We start from the raw sequence: 21,637 nt of genomic DNA, 5'->3' as shown, positions 1-21,637 counted from the left end.
AATGAGTTAAGATTTTGAAGCGAGGGCGACATATTGCACCATTATAAAATTTACTAACCCCCTATAAAGTATTAGGGTTCACCACGTGACGGCTCTCCACAATCACGTGGACATTTCTGTCGAGTACGATAAGAAATAAAATTGTCCATTTAAATGACGGTAAGAAACGAAGTTAGACATGAAAACGCGAAATTAAGCTGTCACGAAAATAAGTATACTGTTGCATTCTGACACGTTTGGAAGATAATACTCTTACTAATTTATGACATATGTACGTTGTATATTTTCAATGACGGCGTTACCGAATGAGGTTTTGTTTCAGGCATGCGTGGTCTGATGATGTCAGTGATGATGGCAGCCTTAATGAGCTCTCTGACGTCAGTATTTAACAGTGCTGCCACTGTTTTCACGATGGATCTGTGGAGAAAGTTCCGGAAAGACGCCGGAGAACGGGAACTCCTGATCGTTGGCAAGTACGTATACGGCTTTGAAATGCAACTTTAGCGTTTCCACTTTCGCTTGCAGTACTTAGTTGGGTCATATAACCAGACTGACCAGTTTTGTTGGGAATTGCTCTAAAAATGCTGTCAATGGTTTATGATTTATGATACGAAATAAGTCTGAAAGTAGAATTTGTCTCTCTTTGCTTTTGACAGTTATATTGTTTATACTTCGTTTACCAGATAAGGTATGTTGATTAATGGACACGACACCAGGTAATTGACATTCTTATATAATGTTTATAAGTATGAAAAGAGTTGTCCCTGAAACCGAGTGAAAACGAGTGCCGGTTATGTGGATGTTATTTATAATCAAACATAGATTTACAAGATTGGTCAATACTTTTTCAAATTTTTTTATGATTATCAATATTATGCCCAGTGAATATTTTATTAATTTCTACGGCTTCGAACATATGTTTCTAAATTATTTAGGGCACTGATTTAATCAACTCGTGGATACGTTTTATCACTATTACCATATAACTATGTAAACGTTTAGCATTTAATGACATCAAAGGCCAAATCTACTATTCTATACACATCTACTTGCATGAGTTTATGGGATTTTTTCTTTCTAGTGCGGAATGAATTCAGAATGATATAATACATACAAAATATTACCTTATATAATCGGATAAAGGAAAGACTCGTTTAACGGAACAGAAACCGTTCAATCTTATTATCATCATCATTGTGTTATATCTTTACAACCATTTGTTAACTAAATAATGTGACTTAAGCCCTATTTCATTTGTAATTTCTAATTAAAAGTAAGCTACAATGATACATTCGAACCAAATTTTATCATTTCACAATAACCGATTCATACTGGATACTAAATATATCTATATTGTATTTCTTGTTGAACTTTATCAAAATGGACTTTTTCCAAATTGAAACTACCCAGGAAGAACTTACACAATGTTATTTTTGCTGATTTTACTGGCCCACGAAATGTCCAAAAGTCTAGAAAAACTGAATTACTAAATAAACTTGAATGTTTTAATTTCAATTATTCGTTTTAGCAATATACCTTGTTTTTTTTTACTTAAGCATTGATGTCACTATTTTTTAATTTTATCGGGGTATGAAAAAAAAATTTGTTTGCAAACTGTGTGAATCCGCGTAGCGGATTCTCACAAAAGTTTGCAAACAATTTTTTTTTCATAACCCGATAAAATTAAAAAATAGTGACATCAATACTTATAATTAATTTTATACTCTATTTGATAAAATGAAGTATGTTTAAATGTAACATTATAGTGGTTTTTCAAGGGATTCTTTTTTCCGAATCAATACGCAACGTCAATGTCTCTATTGTGACGTCACGAAAACGTCGGGGTTTCGCGCCATTCTCGGATTTTTTTTTTCATAGTGGTATGCAAAAAAAATATTGACCAATCAGAAAGCCAGATTTGGTATGAAAACAAAGAAAAATTAATTATATTCTGATAAGCCATTATGAATATTTTTGGTGGGAAGAAGTATGCCATGAAATATTTGAGCGATATTATACCATTGTGTTCTGTAAATATTTTCAAGTGCGTGACGTTTTGTACATGAAATGTTTTCTACATATATTCGCAGAGTGTTCGTCGTTATTTTGGTCGCTGTCAGTATTGCGTGGATCCCATTGATTAAGGCAGCACAGCAAGGCCAGTTGTTTATGTATATACAGGCTGTCACGGGATATCTAGCCCCGCCTATCTGCTCTGTCTTTCTCTTGGCTGTATTTGTTCCTAGGGTTAACGAACAGGTAAGGGGTATCATAATTGAAACTTATGTACGGAAATCAATCATAAGATATGAAGCACATTTGTTATTGCTTATTTCAATACTGGATAAAATATCTTACCATGAAGCTTAATACTTAATGAGACTTGTATCCAAAAAAAGTTTGACATATTTATACATACAGGTATTCAAAATTTCATTAAATCTTCTGAGCAGATGCCGTACAAATTAAATGTAGGTATTTATTTTTTCTCAAATATGCTATATTACATTCTGTCGAAATTTGGTGATTTATTTTCGAAAATTTCAATCCGTATTGGTAGAGTAATGAGTAAATGTAAAAGAATACTTTAAAAGTCATGATATCATTTGATGATGTTTGCCAAGGTAAGATTAATCAAAGTCTCGAAGACAATAAGGAAACGGTAAGAAATATTTAAATTTATCGCCATACAAAACAAAATATCTTATCTTTCACATTGTAGCCAACTCTTTGATGCATCACTTGTTTTCGTGTTAGTTACATGGTTTTTGATGCATTGTTAAAGGGGGCTTTCTGGGGAATGTTGGTCGGCCAGGTTACAGGAATTACCCGGATGGTCCTAGACTTTATATACCCGTCTCCAAAGTGTGGAGAGGTCGACGATAGACCTGCGGTCATATCGAAGGTCCATTTCACATACTTTGCTGCCATGGTGCTGGTTGAAACAGCAGTGGTCGCCATTTTAGTTAGCCTGTGTACAAAACGGCAACCTTCGAAGCAGGTAATATTGGCATGTATGGTTTAATGGACATGTTTATAATTTTAGCCTGAATTAGATGGAATATAGACTATACTATAATAAATATGTATGTGTGTATTATCACTGTGGCCTAAAAGATTTAGTTTGAAAGTATACTGCAATGCAGCATATAATGCAAAAAGAGTTTTTCGATATCAATTCCAGCGATATGCAATTGCTTACCATATCCAAAATAAAAATATTATCGTACACAGTCGTATCTCAAATTGGATGTCTTCCATAAAATATTATCTCAGTGCATAATGTTGTCTTAGAACATTTTTTGTTTGTTTGTTTTTGTTATTAGATTGAAGGTCTGACATTTTGGACAACAGAGCCTATCGGTCCGGCAAGGAAGGGAGAAGATCAAGAATTAGCGGTTCCTTGCAATGAAGAAGCAATATACGTCAAGTCCAAAAACAGTAAGTTTGCCTGTCATACAAGAATGTTAGCTTTTAAATACAAATAATGAAATCATTAAACTGCATCGCACATAAACACCCGCAAAGAACCCTAATTACTGAATAGGTATTGTAATGTATTCTTTATACATTCATCCAGGTCCTGAGCAAGACAAATCAAAGGAACCTAATGCTAATGGGACGGTGGATAACGATTTTGCAGTACAATACGGTCACGAGAGAGGGAAAGCATTACTGAAGCAAAAACTCTATATCGACAAAAAGACTAATTTGTTTTTAAACGTTTCTGCTATTGTTCTTTTGAGCGTATTCGTTCTTTTGTACGCAATTTTCCATTGAGGACACTAGGTACATTTGCACATGAGATGTACTCATTTATTGAACAGCGATTATTGATTATTGCTTCACACAAAAGACCCAATACTATAGAGGCCTCAAACAACTCTTCGAAATTCAAATTCGCCAAACGTCGTGTTGTAAAGAAAGCTATTTCCTAGAGAAATATAAAAAAAAATGTATCAACGGTTATTTTTGCGGTTCGTTTTGCGATTGCGATTTTGACTTAATTCGACAACATTGTAATTACCACGAATGGCGACAACAGCATATTGTATACATTATTTAACGGTCGCCGAATAACATTTCGCCACACAAAATCGTGAAAATCGAATGTTATACAGTAAATACAGAAATCTTGAATGCTCCTAACATCTTCAATTAAAATTAAATTCAAAACCGTGTTAACTAAGGAACCATTTAAATATGGTACTTTAAACAAAAACGTTATATAATATTTAGAAATATTTTAGTCTATAAGGCTACTGAATTTACATACAAATACATGTATGTGTAATATTTAAGCAATCTAAAACAATTTATATTTAGTTCCGATACTTCTTTCTTTTGTTTTACTGGATTTGTAATAAACAGTAAAATAAAGTGCCCTTAATAAAGTAAAAAGAAAGTGCTAAACCTAGAGCAGTTTTGTAATCTTTTGACGAAATTTCATTTTAACTTCTCAGATTAAAGATATAATTATAAATATATACATTTGAATCAGCCACATGTAAATACGAACGGCCAATTAAAAGGGATCAACATCGCAAAATGATGAAGTTAAGAGAATCCTAAATAATGACATTCCTACAAAATGTGAGACTTTAACCAGGTGCTCATGAAAGACCAGCGTTGTCACTTTCGTTAACGCATGGTACCAAAGAATTATATGTATAATCCAAAAACCAGTAAGTCATACAACCAGTAAAGATGGTTATCTGGCACCGTTAGGTAAACACATCTCGAAATCAAAACTCTACATTGATATAATTTCTATACTCCTTTAAGATAATCTATTCCGATTCTCTCTTGTCTATGATCAGAGAGCTTCGCGTTATCTATCAAGTAAATACATTATTCATTCTATACCCATTTCATGTTCCAGTCTTCAACATCGTTGATTGATTTTTCTTCCTGAAGTCCTTAGATTATCCGAAATCCCGCAACAGCCACATTTCTCAATTCAAGGAATACATCCAACAAGGACAACGAAATACACAAAAGCTATTGAATTCCATTTATCTTTTATTACATTTCATTATATATTCCCATAGTAATGACAACAGTTCTACATATTTACCTAATGTGTGCCTCATACTTAGATTAATCATACAGATTTTATTTTAATGTAGGTAAATCATCATTAACATTTTCTCTGTAAAGTATCTTTACATCAAACAGTTTATAACAACATTCCTTTGTATTTTATAATCATAACAGATTAAGTATAGTACATCATAGCCAAAGATGATAAAAACACATTATAGGCAAACACAATCAAAGAAAAGACACAAGAAGTGTTACTCTGAATTATGGACGGAATGAAATTTACAATATCACAGATCAAATATAACAAAGAATACATTAAAGATGCTCCACCTCTGACAATTGGTATTTTTTCCACTATCAAAAACAGGAGCAGACGATTTAGTATTCTCTTCAGTTTCAAAAGTTACTTATTTTACACCATTACCACCATGGAAAAGTTTGAGCTTCTTATTTTACTTCATGTTAAAAATATGAAAAAAATAATTAATTACATCCTTGAAAAAATCCGTGGTACTATATCTTATATGGAATGAAGTAATGATTGCGCTTGCACCAAAGGGGAAATACATTATTTTATGTTATTTTTTGAGTTAACTTGGCATATATATACACGATTAAACACCAATTATTGTTCAAATGATGAATATGATTTATGCTCTGTTGGCGACGGAGCATCTTTAACATCTATTAATTGCTATAATTTTCAAGAAGACACGTTTTGCAACAACTCTAGATGGCTTAAAACCCTTACGATTTGAAATATCATCCGTCTATTACATTGTAGATTGAATGCGTATTTTATGGTATCGTGCTGAAATATTTTCCCGACGTTGACAAACAGATAAATGTACATTAATGATTCATATGGTATACATTATTAATAATTACAAATACAGTACCGCTTACTAACGTTAGTATGTTGGACAAAAGATCAGTTTACGAAAAGTATTATGTTGAATATCAATGATCTGTTTTTTAATGAATGTATCTAAAATATATTCCCAAGATAAGCACAATTAGGAGAGTATCTATAATACAGTTTGTTCCATATTTAATTAGATTTTCTACTAAATTGATTTTGATTAATCAGGACAGTTCACCATAAACCTATAATATTTGCTAATAGTTCGAATAATATTTAAAAAAATTATAGTTATATGCTACCTTTACATGTAAATATATATAGATACTATGTATGCTGTGATTTACCACTGACCTCGTAGCTTATACATTGTATTTAGAACATGGTCACGTGAAGGGTGGTATTTAGCGAATCGACAAGGTGTTTACAATTTTAGATGTTAATCGCCAAATCCTTGGAGTTAGCATTAATTAATTTTTAAAGTAAAATGATTCGAAAAGTAGCATATATCAATCATTATGTTCAACACTGATTCCTCTAATAAAAGGTTAAACATCACAGTATGACTAGCTTATTGGAAAGGATCAGAAAGATGTAGTATTTCATTTGAAAGGTGATTTAATGTTATCACCATCAAACTATTAAAACTGAAAATAAATAACTATATTTAGTTACAAATATTTACAAAATAAGCACCTTTCGAGAAATATAAAATCTATTAAAAAGTAGAACATTTAAAGTGATTTATAACATAATCCGGATTTAAACTCACTACACCACAGCCAGACAGCTTATAGAATTTCAAAAAAGTAACTGCTTTATTTCTTAATGACAATCCTTATTAAGTCGGTTTTTAAAATATAACCCCTGGAACTGAAGATAGGAAAAAACCATATATGGTTGAATCAAAGTCTCAATTTAAATATTTTTATTTACTTTTCCATCAGGAAATTTTACCCGCATCACTTACGATATTGGCCAAATACATATGATTCAGTGTATTATTATCTAAATGTTCAATAATAAGCGCTTGGCTCAGATACAATTTTATAGCACAGATATTTTACAAATTATACATATTCATATCACAGATATTTAGACTATCATGATCCATCAATAGAGAACATAACATTCACAATATATACAGATACATAAACACCAATATACATACAATTTTTTTGCGTTAAGTATGTTTGTCAATGTTTGCGTGTGAAGTATTATGTCATTTCCAGACTTGGCAGGCTTTTTACAGCGGCAGTCTTCCTGATAGGTCCTCGTTTCGGGTCTATGATCCTTTGATCTTCTGGAATATTACTGGAAGAAAATAAAACCCGTTTTTGAAATTGTGAAAATCTATATTTTTATCACAGAACATTAACTCAATTTTACAAATACTATATTGTTATCCATGGGGAAGTAAATTTAAAATAAAGAATAAAAAAATCCTACATAAACACTTAACATAGCTTATAAATCGGAATCAAAATGATTATGGAAGTGACTTAATTATTTCTATTAAAAGCAAAATATAGAGAGCAATGAAGTTCAATAATAGCATCAAATTACCGGAGTAATAATCGATGTTATACATTGATTATATAACGTATGCGCTGTGCTTTGTAAGACAACGAAAAAATATTCTTTTTCAATACATGGTCTAGTATGGAACAAACTTTTGAAGAGAACAGAACTATATTCAGTTTAACATTGTGACATCTTCTGCTAAAATAGGGTGACCATCTAAAATTTAAAAAAAATCCATCGATTTTACTACTAATCAGATATGTGTTAATATAAACTATATAAATAGATAATGAATGACTAGGTGAAATCTCATCAGACATTCTATGTACCAATATGAACATATTTTTGTGACAAAATGGACAGCTAATTGTACAACGATTTTACAGACATGTTTCACACATTAAGTACAACATACAGGCTACATTTGCACCACAGAAAATTAAAACTAGCGTAACATTTGAGGAAACCAATCCTTAGAAACACAGCTTATTTCAGCTGAATAGCTGAAAATAACAATGCTTGACATTGACAACATGTATAGTGGCTAATAGAAATGAACAAAGAAAACAAGCAATTATATATGGACGTATTTAGAAGCAGTTACCCAAACAGCGTATATGTTCGCATAATTTAGAAATATCTGTCGTAATGTTAGCTGTTATTCAATGTTGCGTCACTAGGCTGTGCGATTTATGAGGTACCTCGATGAAACAAATGACATTATAATCAAAGCTGATTGCTTTAACATTATAGATCATATTATGTCGATATGGAAGTTAAATACGCCATAAAAGCATACAATATTGATATATACACTTCTACATCAATACATCACTACGACTGAACAGTTTTACATTTTACATTTCTACCGCTACCAGGTGCGCGCTTGTACAACGACAAGAAACCACACTGTGCCATAAACATAAAATAGTTCCATACCTCTCTCTAGAGCTTTGATGGGAGAAGGAAATACGGACATTGAAACCTTTCTACATAATTACACCAAAGAATATGCAAACCTAAAATGTGTATCAGCATATATAACAGACATAATTTCTTAGCTTAATACATGCTTTGATATCAATATACACATTTCGCAATCAGACATTATATATTTCAATTATCGGTGAATTTGCTGCTTTCTGTGACGGTTTTAAAGCTATTTTTGTTTTAAAAAGTTGTTTTTTCTGTTTCACTGTTTCGGCTAGAACTAACGCTCGAACGTTCGATAAGATTAAAGTAACAGCAGTAGCATTATTTTATATTTACATATGTATACGACTACTTAATCAAATTCCGATAATAGCATGTGGTGCGATCAAAATAATTTAGTGCCTGTACTACGAGTCACCTGTTCAACTGTACATGAAATCGTTGATATTTTCACATTTTTTTATGCTGAAGAGTTTTTGTCTTTTCGAAAGAGATACAATTACAATATTGTGGGATTTTATTCATATCCCTGGTTTCATTACCTATCTTTCCTTAAGAAGGTTATCAGTAAATGGTTACCTTATAATACTATAATATAACGGATATGTGTTTCATTGTATCACCCTTTGCTCTAATTGACTAATTTAAATTCAAAATTTGAAACCCTAAATCGGCGATTAAAAACAGTATTACACATAATTCCGTTTTGTAGTTATCTAAAATATATTGTTAAACCATGGGCACATTCTCAGCTCTCGCTAAAAGATTGATATAACACTTTAACAAATAATGCACTACTTTAAACATTCATATTTTGGGCTGGGTATTTTGGCCGTTATCGTTAAATTCCAATAGACCAACAGAACTACGTATAGTGTTTTTATGAAATGTTTAATGAGGCGAAAAGCAATTCTCCATTGATCATTTTCATAAATCAAAGTGTGCCAAAATAATGTATGTTCGGAGTAGGCAGTTAATAAAATTGTTCTACAAATGTATCAGTATAAAATCTAGTAAGCATTACACAGCTGTCTGAAAAAGAAACATGTCGTTGTCAAGTACCCAAGGTTCAATATATACATGTACGTTCATTCAATTGGTACATCCGGAAGTTTCACAAAATATTTGAAATATTCGAAATACGAAATATTGAAATAAGTCTGGCGTTCATAGTTCCAGTGGTTAGTATATATCAGCACCACTGCTATGGTAGTTGTTGCTACGAGATAGATTAATAAATTGAAAAGGAAAGAAAAGCAGAATAAAAAGCCCAATATGAACAGTACACATAATACTACTGAATCTACTGTAACATCTAGCAAATCCCCACCACAAAAAGGTTGAGTTTATCCAATAAAAGAATAATCTTTACAATTTAATTTCCATTGATATTCTTAAATAAGTTTCTAACTAACTTTGTAATCGGTATCATGTTGTCTTTATAAGTGATTGTTATACTGTTTTATCATAATTATGACAAAAGTGTGCCAAATAGCAAATTCTTTGAGTTACAAAACCGGTACACAAGGTATAAATGCAAAGTATGTGTTTAATCCTCTCCGGAATAGAAGTGGTACTCATGTTTCCAGTTATTGTTTATGCATTTTTACAAATGTACATCAAACTTAATATTGCACAACCATTTTATAGCAAGAAAATGAATTTCCCGCATACCAAACGTAATATTAATAAGGTTAATACAATAATACAAAACGCTAAAAATTTTACCGCTGAACTCACTCATACATACTCATAGTATTTCAACATGATACGTCCAAAATCAATACTATAACTTCTGTAAATTTTAATTTCAACGACTTCGAAACAATTAAAAAATCAAAAAAAAAATCATTGTCTTAACTGGTTAGAATGCTCAGCATTTAAACCGAGTCGTAATTAACATATTTATATATATGATCTGAAATACTACGATGTAGTTATTCTTTTATCGGGATAAACAAAAGAACGAGGTCTTTAAACAACATATTCCTAGTTGTTGTTACCCATCACTTGGGAAGTCAAAACCCTCCAACTGCAACCTTATATCTACTTTGCTGATTCTGGAGGTGTAACTTTCAAGAAATGTAAAGCAGATGTATTAGTTGAATTAATTAAATCAATAATTAATAAAAAAAATCTATGAATATATTCAACATATTAGTAATTGATTACAACATGAAATTTTATATAGAAATAACTGTAAAGGTATTAACGTATTAATGTATCAAGGAAGCGCTAGAGAAATTATATAAATCATTAACAAAACTGAAATGAAAAATAACTAAAAACTCAAGTTAATCTATATTTTAAATATATTAAAATTTATAAAAACATTATATTAATGACATAAAACACTAAACTATTGCTAAAATTTGGGATCAGATTTGAATCAAACAAAATGTACATAAAATGTAATTTTAGAACATTGAAAACGCGTACATAGAACCTTGAATTCTTGAAGACATTACTAAATGGGTATCACATGCATTGTAATAAATTGACTCTGTTTGAAAGTGTCTTTGTTAATGTCAAGTTTGTTACAAAATTACACTATGCTTTATTCATTTTGCACCAATTATATGCAAATTATTACAGAAACTTTCACTAACATCTAATTTTAAGTATTTAACTTTCAAACAGTTTCAACGTTACTATATATAACATAATTTCTGTCAGTTGGTATTGCAGAAAAATCTGCTCTCGTGAGTATTTATTGAATGTCACTTGGTAAGTTTATGTCAAATATTACCCCATTTTCTCAAAACCTGATGACATTTCTCTTTTAAACTAATGACATAACGATCCATTCTTGCTCACAAAGACAGATAGTTCTGTAATACGAGATATTAGATCATAGACAACGAAACTTAATATTACCGGCCACTTAGCACTAACCAATTCCTGATACTACATTTGTTACCAGCCTAACATCATACAGAGCATTACAACATACGCCGCATATTATCTAGCCCGCGACTAACGGTGACAGTATACCGTGTAAAACTGGTCCACGTGGGGTCCATGTATCGAGGTCCACGACTATTGGGAGGAGGGTGGTTTTTATTTTGCTTGGACCAATTGTCAATATGAGAACACCTAAAACTAAAGATCGGTGCTCCTTATGGTTAATTTAAAGATGTTTCTGTCATGGCTGCTTGTAATGAAATGTTAACGTAATATACTAAAACGGAAAAGAACAAATATATAATCCATTTCTGAACTAGATTTTCTAGGAAGTACACAAAAAGCCTAATATTTATTAACTAAACAATTGTATCGCTATCCGTACACATTAACGTTGCAAACATAGGTGCAAGCACCGGTGCTTCAAAAGAATGTACAGACAATAATAAGATAAGGAAAACTATGCCCTTCCGTCTTGATTCTCTTGTTTATTCAACATTTTCTGCTCAGGTCTATCTTATAGTTAACACTTACCGGCCCATATCTCTGGGGGTCCGTGAACCTGGTATAGGCTCGAGTTCTCTGTGTGATACAGGTAGTCTGTTTCTGGCAGCAGCCGTAGCTGCAGCATGGATTTCTGTCGAATACGTCTTCCTCTCCTCATGTGCTTTGTGATATGCCTTAATAAGGAAGAGGATTATAAAATGTTTTACTTTCAAGTAATACACTTTTTCTGATGAAAGGAATTCATAGTTTTCAATCATATGTGCCCAATATCATTATTAATAATATCGTAATTCTTAATTATAGAAAATGGGTTTTTCACCTGTGAGGAATTACAAAAGGTATTTATTAAATAAAGAAAATACTGTCAACTAGATGGGAAGATATTCCCTATAACAATTAACTGATTTCGTAACACAGACAACATATAATACTATTAAGGATTGAATCTTGCTTGGGTGGGGTGATGAATTGAGTTGCTCTTGAAACAAATTGAAAGCAGTTCATGTTGAATTTGTTTCAAGAGCAACTCAATCAATCACCCATTGATTTCTGTTTTAAAAAAAACACGAGTTTCTGGGCTTGTGCAAATCTACAACGAGATACGTAAGAAAATAGTGCGTCATTAATGCGACTAATTAAAAATATATAGCGCAAATATTACAATTTTTCATACATTTATTTAGAAACAACTATATAATCAATGTAATCTAGATGAAATATAAAACATTTACAATAGATTAAGATGCGGAATGATAATGTCTAGACATTGTGATACGGTTGTCTCCCGCTTCGATACAAAATGGAGAATCACCATGTAACGTGATGGGAGCGGAAAGGTTGTATGTTAACTAAATCATTATTCTAACTTCAATCTCAAACAAATGTTTAATAATCACACAAAGTTTCTAATTCTTATTCTTAATTAAAATCAGTTAAATTAATATCAGCACAAAAAGAAATCATTTCATTATTTTCAATGGCGTGCAGTTATACCTAGTAAATTATGTCTTATAGTATTTTTTCATGCGTTTAATTCATATCATTCCATGCTGGTTTGGTAACTTGTCAAAGTATCCATCCAAAACACTTAATTTCAAGGGTTTAAGACAAGATTAAACTGACTACTAACTTGTTGAATATATACAATTTTGGGTGCAGTTTTTTTCCCAAATGAATTGTAAATGTATAACAGTACATATTGCGGTGTTGTTGGTTATATCTAGTCAGTAAGTGGAGCTATAATTTTGTTTATTATTTGCTAGTGTTTCAATTTGCATTATTATTCAGTAAAAGATCTTTTTTTATAAATGTTCCTAAAAATTATTGTAAACAATTATGATTGAACAAAAAAATTATTGAATAAAATACTCTTGTAACATAACAATCTGAATCACAAGACCAAGATAATTGCTTTGAAGGTACAGTTTAGGTATATTGTGTTGTTTGCACTTTTATGAAAAAGTGTATTGAAAATCTAATTGTCTTAAACCCTTTGGAAGCATACCAAGTGTTCTTCCAACATCTCTGAAAATTCTGCTACGTCTATATCTTGTTGTATGATCTGTAAAATCATTGGTTTTCATACGCTTTATTTGATGAAATTAAGTCATTTTAAATCAAAGGCCAATCCTACAAAAATACTCTTACGGTCTGTGCCTGCCTACAAGAACAAACTTTGGTTACAGATAAAGATATTTGTTAGTGAAACATCTTGTCACCAATCATTGAAACATCTTGTCACCAATCATTGAAACATCTTGTCACCAATCATTGAAACATCTTGTCACCAATCATTGAAACATCTTGTCACCAATCATTGAAACATCTTGTCACCAATCATTGAAACATCTTGTCACCAATCATTGAAACATCTTGTCACCAATCATTGAAACATCTTGTCACCAATCATTGAAACATCTTGTCACCAATCATTGAAACATCTTGTCACCAATCATTGAAACATCTTGTCACCAATCATTGAAACATCTTGTCACCAATCATTGAAACACCATCATGAACATCTTGTCACCAATCATTGAAACATCTTGCCACCAATCATTGAAACATCTTGTCACCAATCATTGAAACATCTTGTCACCAATCATTGAAACATCTTGTCACCAATCATTGAAACATCTTGTCACCAATCATTGAAACATCTTGTCACCAATCATTGAAACATCTTGTCACCAATCATTGAAACATCTTGTCACCAATCATTGAAACATCTTGTCACCAATCATTGAAACATCTTGTCACCAATCATGTCATTTAATGTCAGTTATTAGTTCTTGTTTATTTAGCAATGGAAAAGAGGCCAAATTGAATAATATTTAAATGTTTGTTAATGTATACAATTATATTTTTATTTATTATAGTTTCTTCGGATTAGTCGACAAATTTAATGTACGATATTTCTGTCAAAGTAGTCTAAACTGCCTCATAGAGTCATAATATTTAAACCTGGAACTAATTGACATGTAAACTAAGGTTTAGTTGATATAAAATTGTGGTAATTATTTTTTCTCGCTAATAGTGCCATGACACTAACTGATAGTTGAGATAAGCTGGTAAGGCAAGTTCATGTAAATTGGTAATTTGGCATTAAAATCAGTAAATGCAACAAGAGAGAAGGATATATATTTAACAGCACCTACAAGCAAAACATTCATTATCTATATTTTACATATATATATATATATATCATCATATAAGCAATATGTACACAAGTGAAGTCATCAAAAGCTTCTTTTTTCAAAAAATGAAAAGCATTTGAAGCGAACATTTCTTTACAAGGCTATAGGAAACATTTGAAATGATCATAAATCAAGTATAATTCATGGCATTTCAAAATTTTAAGTTACAGGAAAACATCAGATTTCCAAAAGAAATATAACAATGAAATATAAATTCCAAGGCATTATTGTTTTCATTCATGTTAAAGCACTTTTCATACATGTTAAAGCACTTTTCATTCATGTAAAAGCACTTGGAAACATTAACACAAAGGTACTTTTCTCTACATACACACGTATGATGCTTCAAATATTGATAATAACATCAAGCACCATCAGTTTTTGAATTCTATTAAAATTTGAATTACATGAACAATTACTCTACGGCATTTGCAAAATAAGAGCTTTCACACAGAAACTTAATTATCTCATCCTACAAAATAAATATACTATTAACGTTTACATTTAAGTTTTTTTATTTGCCAATTATATATAAGATGTAATACAAATAAAAACAAGATCACTGTAAATTAACAACAAAGATAATTAAGTCATAACATCTAAGACTTTCAGTGAAATAAATATATACAAATAAAGGGTATTACATTGCAGTCTGTTCCCTATTCAAAAATATTAAAGCTTTTGATTTTGTACAGTACTGTTTGTCACGACTGCAATATGATAGAAATATGTTGTTGGTGTTTTTACGATATACTGATCTCATATTTGTGACTATTCTTTATTTATTTCATTGTTTTTTGTTTTTTTTTTATTATTTTATCATTTGTTATTCCTTTGTTATTAATAAGTAATTTTTCAAAATCTTCAAATTCAAATTATGACGGTCCAATAAAATGATGGAATAAAGTCATCAGTTTCTAATATTAAGACTTTATATTGGTTTCAGAAGAGAAAGAGAACATAAGGATATCCAAATTAAAATACCCTTTATTTCTTAAAGGAAAATATTTCAGTGTGACAAGCTAAAGTGGAACACCCTACACCATACACAGCTACCGTGAAACAATGTATAATATATATATATAAGTAGTGTACCTACCATCTTTAAGATTACTCTTAGCCTCCTGAACTTTACTCTGTAACATTTCAATCTGTTTATCTAGCTGGTTATTCATTTCCTGTTGTGTTTCACATCTCGTCTTCCATTCATTTCCTTCAATGGACAAAATATGTATATCATAATTGTACATATTTAAACGGTAATCATATCTTCGCACCAGAACTTCTGCAGTAAAATTTGATTGTGCTCATTGTACTTAATGTATGTCGTTAGTGAAGCAATTACTACAAATTAGTGCGCTAATTTATCACTGTTCAAAATCAATTTTGCAGTAAAATTTAATCTCATCTGTCTGTACAGTGACCCAAAATTTAAAATCTGTTTATAGCAATTTATGTAGAATTTTTCAAGGTGGGCCAAAAAAAAACCTTTTCAAATTAAAAAAACCTTTTCAAATTTTGATTAGTCCCAATACAAAGAAAAAAGAGGTTCTCAAAATTTTGGTGAGTCCGACAGTAAAATCAAGAATCCAGGACTGGTCTAGGTGAGTCCCGTAAATCACTGGTTTACAGCATTGTGACAATTTTGTAATTATCCCACATTTATACTGTCCTCATATCCTTTTTAAGCATCGAAAATCAAAAGGGACCCACTTTTTTTCCCTGAAACTTCATTTCAACTACATTAGAAGACCCCATTTTATCTGATAAAGACCCCATTTATGGAACATTCAGTGCAAACCCTGATTCCATAGAGCATTAATTATATGAAGGAATTGCAAAAAAATAAATACTCATGAAGGACATGAAGAATAAATTTCACCATGTTTTTAATTGAGAAAATCAATAAATGTTAATGAAAAGCATAAACACTAAATATTTCAAACAACTGATCATGGCAACAGAAAACAAACAAACAAATAGTTAAATTATATATATAACTTTCACTTGACTTATAAGATTAATTTACATGAACAAATCCCTTGACTCTCATAAGATTAATTTATGTATGTACAATTTATTTAATAATGATATTTGAAAAGCAAATATTGACATATGGTACATATCATGACCTTTGGGATTTGTAGAAAATTAACATACTCAAATACAATTTCCAATTTCAAGCCTTCAAATTAGAGAATGAACACTTCAATCTAATGGACTAAGAGATAAGAGAAGCTGGTACATGTACAGGTTGGGAGCATTAGTTTATATCTATGCAATTCTACTTGCATGTTGCTTTAAAAAAAAGCTTTTAATGTTGAATCTAGTATAGTTTGACACCTGAAGTGAATTCAAAAGATCGCCAGTCAACTATAGATTAGAAATTACAACATTTAAAAGTGGAAATTACATTTAAGGAAAAAAACATCAAATCAAACTTCTTGTATGGCTATTATATATAGTATATATACATATAAGAATGCTACTCCGTTATATATCTGATAGTATCTAAGTTTAAGTTCAAGTTTTAAAAGCTATATTCACACATACCGGTACATATATAGGAAAGTGTTACCAGGTTTTTCAGTGTGCTTACCTTCATCAACGACACCATCATACCGTTTCTCTAGTTCATCTATGGTGTATTGTAGTTCCGCTGTAGACTGTTCTAGCATCTCCCTATTAATTGAAAATCAGTCATGGAGCTTATGTTTCTTGACATATTTGACACACAACGTACCTAAAGGGTTAAATACAGGTAACAGTATTTGTGAGAACCCATAGAATCTAAAGTGAAATTCTCTGATATTCTGTTTCATTCAGTGACAAGCAAGAAAGGAGTATGATAAATAACCATTAATAAACACCAGATTAGTATGAAACAATAAATAATATTTAAAGATCTTTTTTTTTTCACTTTATACTACAAAACCAAAATCTGACATTGATATAGCACCGTTAAGTAAGTCAATAAATCAAACATCTGTAGCTCTTCCTTGTAACAGAACCAAAATCTGACATTGGTATAGCATCGTTAAGTAAGTCAATAAATCAAACATCTGTAGCTCTCCGTCCTTGTAACAGAACCAAAATCTGACATTGGTATAGCATCGTTAAGTAAGTCAATAAATCAAACATCTGTAGCTCTCCGTCCTTGTAACAGAACCAAAATCTGACATTGGTATAGCATCGTTAAGTAAGTCAATAAATCAAACATCTATAGCTCTCCATCCTTGTAACAGAACCAAAATCTGACATTGGTATAGCATCATTAAGTAAGTCAATATATCAAACATCTGTAGCTCTCCGTCCTTGTAACAGAACCAAAATCTGACATTGGTATAGCATCGTTAAGTAAGTCAATAAATCAAACATCTGTAGCTCTCCGTCCTTGTAACAGAACCAAAATCTGACATTGGTATAGCATCGTTAAGTAAGTCAATATATCAAACATCTGTAGCTCTCCGTCCTTGTAACAGAACCAAAATCTGACATTGGTATAGCATCATTAAGTAAGTCAATAAATCAAACATCTGTAGCTCTCCGTCCTTGTAACAGAACCAAAATCTGACATTGGTATAGCATCGTTAAGTAAGTCAATAAATCAAACATCTGTAGCTCTCCGTCCTTGTAACAGCAGCACCCATGTAACAATATTTAGAATCACAGTACCAATAATCAAATATCAATAGAAAACCAAAAAGTAGTATAACTATTTAATTTTTAATTTTTATTTGTTTTCATATATATCTGACTTTCTGATTGGCAGATCCTTTTTCTTCATATACTATGAAGAAAAAATCTGAGAATGGCACCAAAACCCCACGTTATCATGACGTCACAATAGGGACAACGACGTTGTGTATTGATTAATAAAAAATAATTCATTGGAAAATCAATGGAATCCTACGTTTAAACATATTTCGTATTATCAAATAGTCTGAAAAACTAATTATAAGCATTGATGTCACTATTTTTTAACTTCATCGGGTTATGAAATAAATTTTGTTAAAAAGTTAAAAGGTTAAAAAATAGTGACATTAATGCTTAATTGTGCAAGTATAATTACTCAAAAATAGTCAATTCAACTGTTTTATTTTCTTATGTTTTTCTCCAGGTACTCTGACTTTCCTCCACCATCTTTAACCAGGATGGCACGTCCATAAATGACACTGGCTGTTAATGGGAGGTAAAAATAATCAGTTAATTATGTTTTGTTTCCTTTTTTTATTTATTTTTTGTTTGAAAAAGAAACATTACCATATCCGACCCATGTCCATATAAGCGCCCCTCCCCCTTTTTGAGGCCTCGATTTCAATTGTCCAGGCGTAAATAAAGACCTAAACTACACAAAACTGTCTAGATTTGCAATAATTTCGTCTTATTAGCACCTTTTCATTTTTTCAATTTTTTAAATGCCCTGGGCGCTTATTGGGTCAAATACAGTATTACAATAAAACATAGTATTCTGTTCTAATTATACATTACGGTATAACATAGTATATATTTGTAATTGTGTATGTATGGAATTGTATATTTGTACCCTCACTTGGACACTGGTATTTGGAGTCTTTCCAATTTCAAATATTTAAATTGGAAATGAGATCAAATGTCCTGACCAATTTAATCAAGTAAACAGATCTTACAGTGGATACAATTATACTATAGATCACATTACATCCAACCATAGACAGTCAGGATAATTAAGGTTCATACTTTACCCCACTTAAATCTTTTTTCAATATCACTCCGGTACTTGTGTATATATTTTTTGATGATTAAATGACAATTATATCTGCAATAGTGAAGTACCATTCCAACTACATATATATGTAAATTGATAATATTGTAGCAATCACAGAATAAGGTGAAAACCTGGAATTCTCCCTATACAAACTTAAATTTTTGATGTATTAATTTGTCAAAGACAGACGTCTGCTTACTAAAATACCAATGTAAACAAGCCACGTCAAGATGGGGAGGAAATCGCCGGAAGTTTCATCTGATATGTAAAAAGTTATAATAGAAATGAAGTCATATGGACATAAAACTTTAGAGTTGGTGAAGGCAACAGGAATACCAGAATCTACGATTAGATCCGTATGGAAAAGGTATTTGGAAAGTAGAACTCTGGAAAACAAAGCAAGAACAGGTAGGCCGTCCAAGTTGTCAACGAGAGACAAATCATGGCTTTTTCGTTACACAAAAACAAACAGAGGCAAAGTATTGACGGAAATAACTTATGAATTAAATGAAAGATTGGATGTACAAAATACAGTAAATAGGCGAACTGTTCAAAGATTTCTTCATAAAAAGGATTTGAAGCGCAGAGTTGTCAGAAAAAAGATGGCTGTTTCGGAAGTAAATCGTAAAAAACGTTTAAGCTGGTGTTTAGAAAAAAGACGACTTAGTGTGGAACAATATTGGAAAACTATAATATTTTCTGATGAAAGTCAGGTTGTAATAGGTGATAATCACCGTGTATATGTGTGGAGAACAGCCCGTGAATCTTTTCTACCAGAGTGCATGTGCCCTCCCCGTCAGCGCCGGATATCTGTTATGGTGTGGGGATGCATCACATATTATGGTGTAGGAACTCTTTGTAAAGTTGGCGGAAATATAAATGCCCAGAAATACATAAATATACTAGATGATAATCTTTGGCCTGTTATCGCTCAGCATTTCGCTGACATAATATATAGATTCCAAGACGACGATTCCCCCGTACATCGGGCACGTTACAAACGAAGTTAAGCTGCAAAATAATATACCAACCATTATATGGCCTGCACAATCACCAGACATTAATATTATTGAAAATTTGTGGCTTGGAATCAAAAGGACTTTGCAAAACAACGCCCGGAACATCGGATCTGCAGACCAGCTGTTTCTAGCGATTTCCGATATATGGGTTTCATTCACTCTGCAATGCGTCAGATCTTCATATAATTCAATACCTCTCCGTTTGTTGGCAGTTATCAAGTACAAAGGTCACCTCACAAGATACTAGGTAAGTGCAATTATTTTAATGTTGTTTATATAACGTTTTCCGTCAGCGATGCTTAATGAAATGACGTCTGCCATCTTGGAAAATCGTGAATACTTTTGTCATGGTGCTGTACGTCAAAAGAGCCGTATAAAGGTACAGTGTGGTTGACTGTTTTTGAAGCTAGGGGTTTGGGTGGGGATATAAGGTCAGGAAGGGGAAACAATAAATATTTGATTTTTAGCTTTATAGGGGAAAAAAGTACGGAAACAATCCACCATACTTGAGTACTTTTGTATTTTTTTTTATCTTTTATTCTTTTACATTAAAAGTATCACGATAGTTAATCCCTCTCACACCCTTAAATTGCTCCCCTACATAATTCAATTGTCAAAATTGACAACATAAATAACACCAAAGAAGAAGAACAACTGACTTTAAATGTACATGATCTTTACCTAACGTTAAAATACTATAAATGGATTAAAACATTTTTTTATAAATTTTATATTTTAAAGTGTAATATATACAATACATTTTTATAATTTGTTATTTATATGGACTACCTTTCTTATACATAAAGTTAACATGAATTAAGAGATTGTCGATTAAACTCATAGTGTTATTTTAAAGCTATGTTATATTTTATATATGTTAATATGATATTTACATTCACCTGAAAATAAACAACTCGACATATCGATTATTCAAAGTAGGATGGGCGTTTCATTAACTCAATCAACAAGACAAATCTCAGGAATGTTGACATAGTTAAACAGTTAGTACAATAAGACCATGGACTAGACCTGTATGAAATGGACAGACAGTAGCTATCGGTTCTACCTGTCAGTACCTTGACCCGTGGCATGACAGAACGGTTATACGAGTAAACAACCGCTCGTGGCCATCTCCAACCGTTGAAAACAGGTGCGAGTTCACTTTACCTTCGTGAAAACTAAAGAGTTTTAAAACATAGATAAAGGACAACAAACAAGAGGGCAATAACACACATAAAACTTACTTCATGTGTTTCTCTTGTTGAATCTCCGCCCTAATTTTCTCCAGCTCGAAATCGCCAACCACTTCAACCGCCATTTTGACTCTTTTCAGTATCTACGTGACGTCACGAATTGATCGCGATCAGTAGAGCGCTTCACCATCAAGGTGCTTCTGGAG

The 21,637-nt window shown here is 31.6% G+C and overlaps 2 protein-coding genes across 3 annotated transcripts in view; one reads left to right on the top strand and one right to left on the bottom strand.

The window, feature by feature from the left end:
- LOC138328269 (sodium/mannose cotransporter SLC5A10-like) overlaps positions 1 to 5,013 on the top strand; it is a 15,752-nt gene extending 10,739 nt beyond the window's left edge. For both annotated transcript variants that reach the window (XM_069274996.1, XM_069274997.1), the window contains 5 exons: positions 323 to 473; positions 2,091 to 2,259; positions 2,786 to 3,001; positions 3,327 to 3,441; positions 3,581 to 5,013. In XM_069274996.1, coding sequence (XP_069131097.1) covers positions 323 to 473; positions 2,091 to 2,259; positions 2,786 to 3,001; positions 3,327 to 3,441; positions 3,581 to 3,780 — 851 coding nt within the window. In that variant the 3' untranslated portion in view covers positions 3,781 to 5,013. The remainder of the gene's footprint in view (positions 1 to 322; positions 474 to 2,090; positions 2,260 to 2,785; positions 3,002 to 3,326; positions 3,442 to 3,580) is intronic.
- LOC138327179 (coiled-coil domain-containing protein 169-like) lies at positions 5,010 to 21,637 on the bottom strand. The gene is made up of 7 exons (XM_069273162.1): positions 21,483 to 21,637; positions 17,072 to 17,154; positions 15,572 to 15,685; positions 13,236 to 13,337; positions 11,804 to 12,035; positions 11,360 to 11,467; positions 5,010 to 7,222 (listed from the first exon to the last, which is right to left on the bottom strand). The coding sequence occupies exons 1-7, from the start codon at positions 21,554 to 21,556 to the stop codon at positions 7,126 to 7,128; spliced, it is 810 nt and encodes a 269-aa protein (XP_069129263.1). The 5' UTR covers positions 21,557 to 21,637; the 3' UTR covers positions 5,010 to 7,125.

Source organism: Argopecten irradians, chromosome 7, assembly GCF_041381155.1.
Source record: "Argopecten irradians isolate NY chromosome 7, Ai_NY, whole genome shotgun sequence".
In the NCBI taxonomy this organism is placed as follows: domain Eukaryota; kingdom Metazoa; phylum Mollusca; class Bivalvia; order Pectinida; family Pectinidae; genus Argopecten; species Argopecten irradians.
The sequence above is the reverse complement of the archived record's forward strand: the minus strand, read 5'-3'. Positions and strand labels throughout refer to the sequence as shown.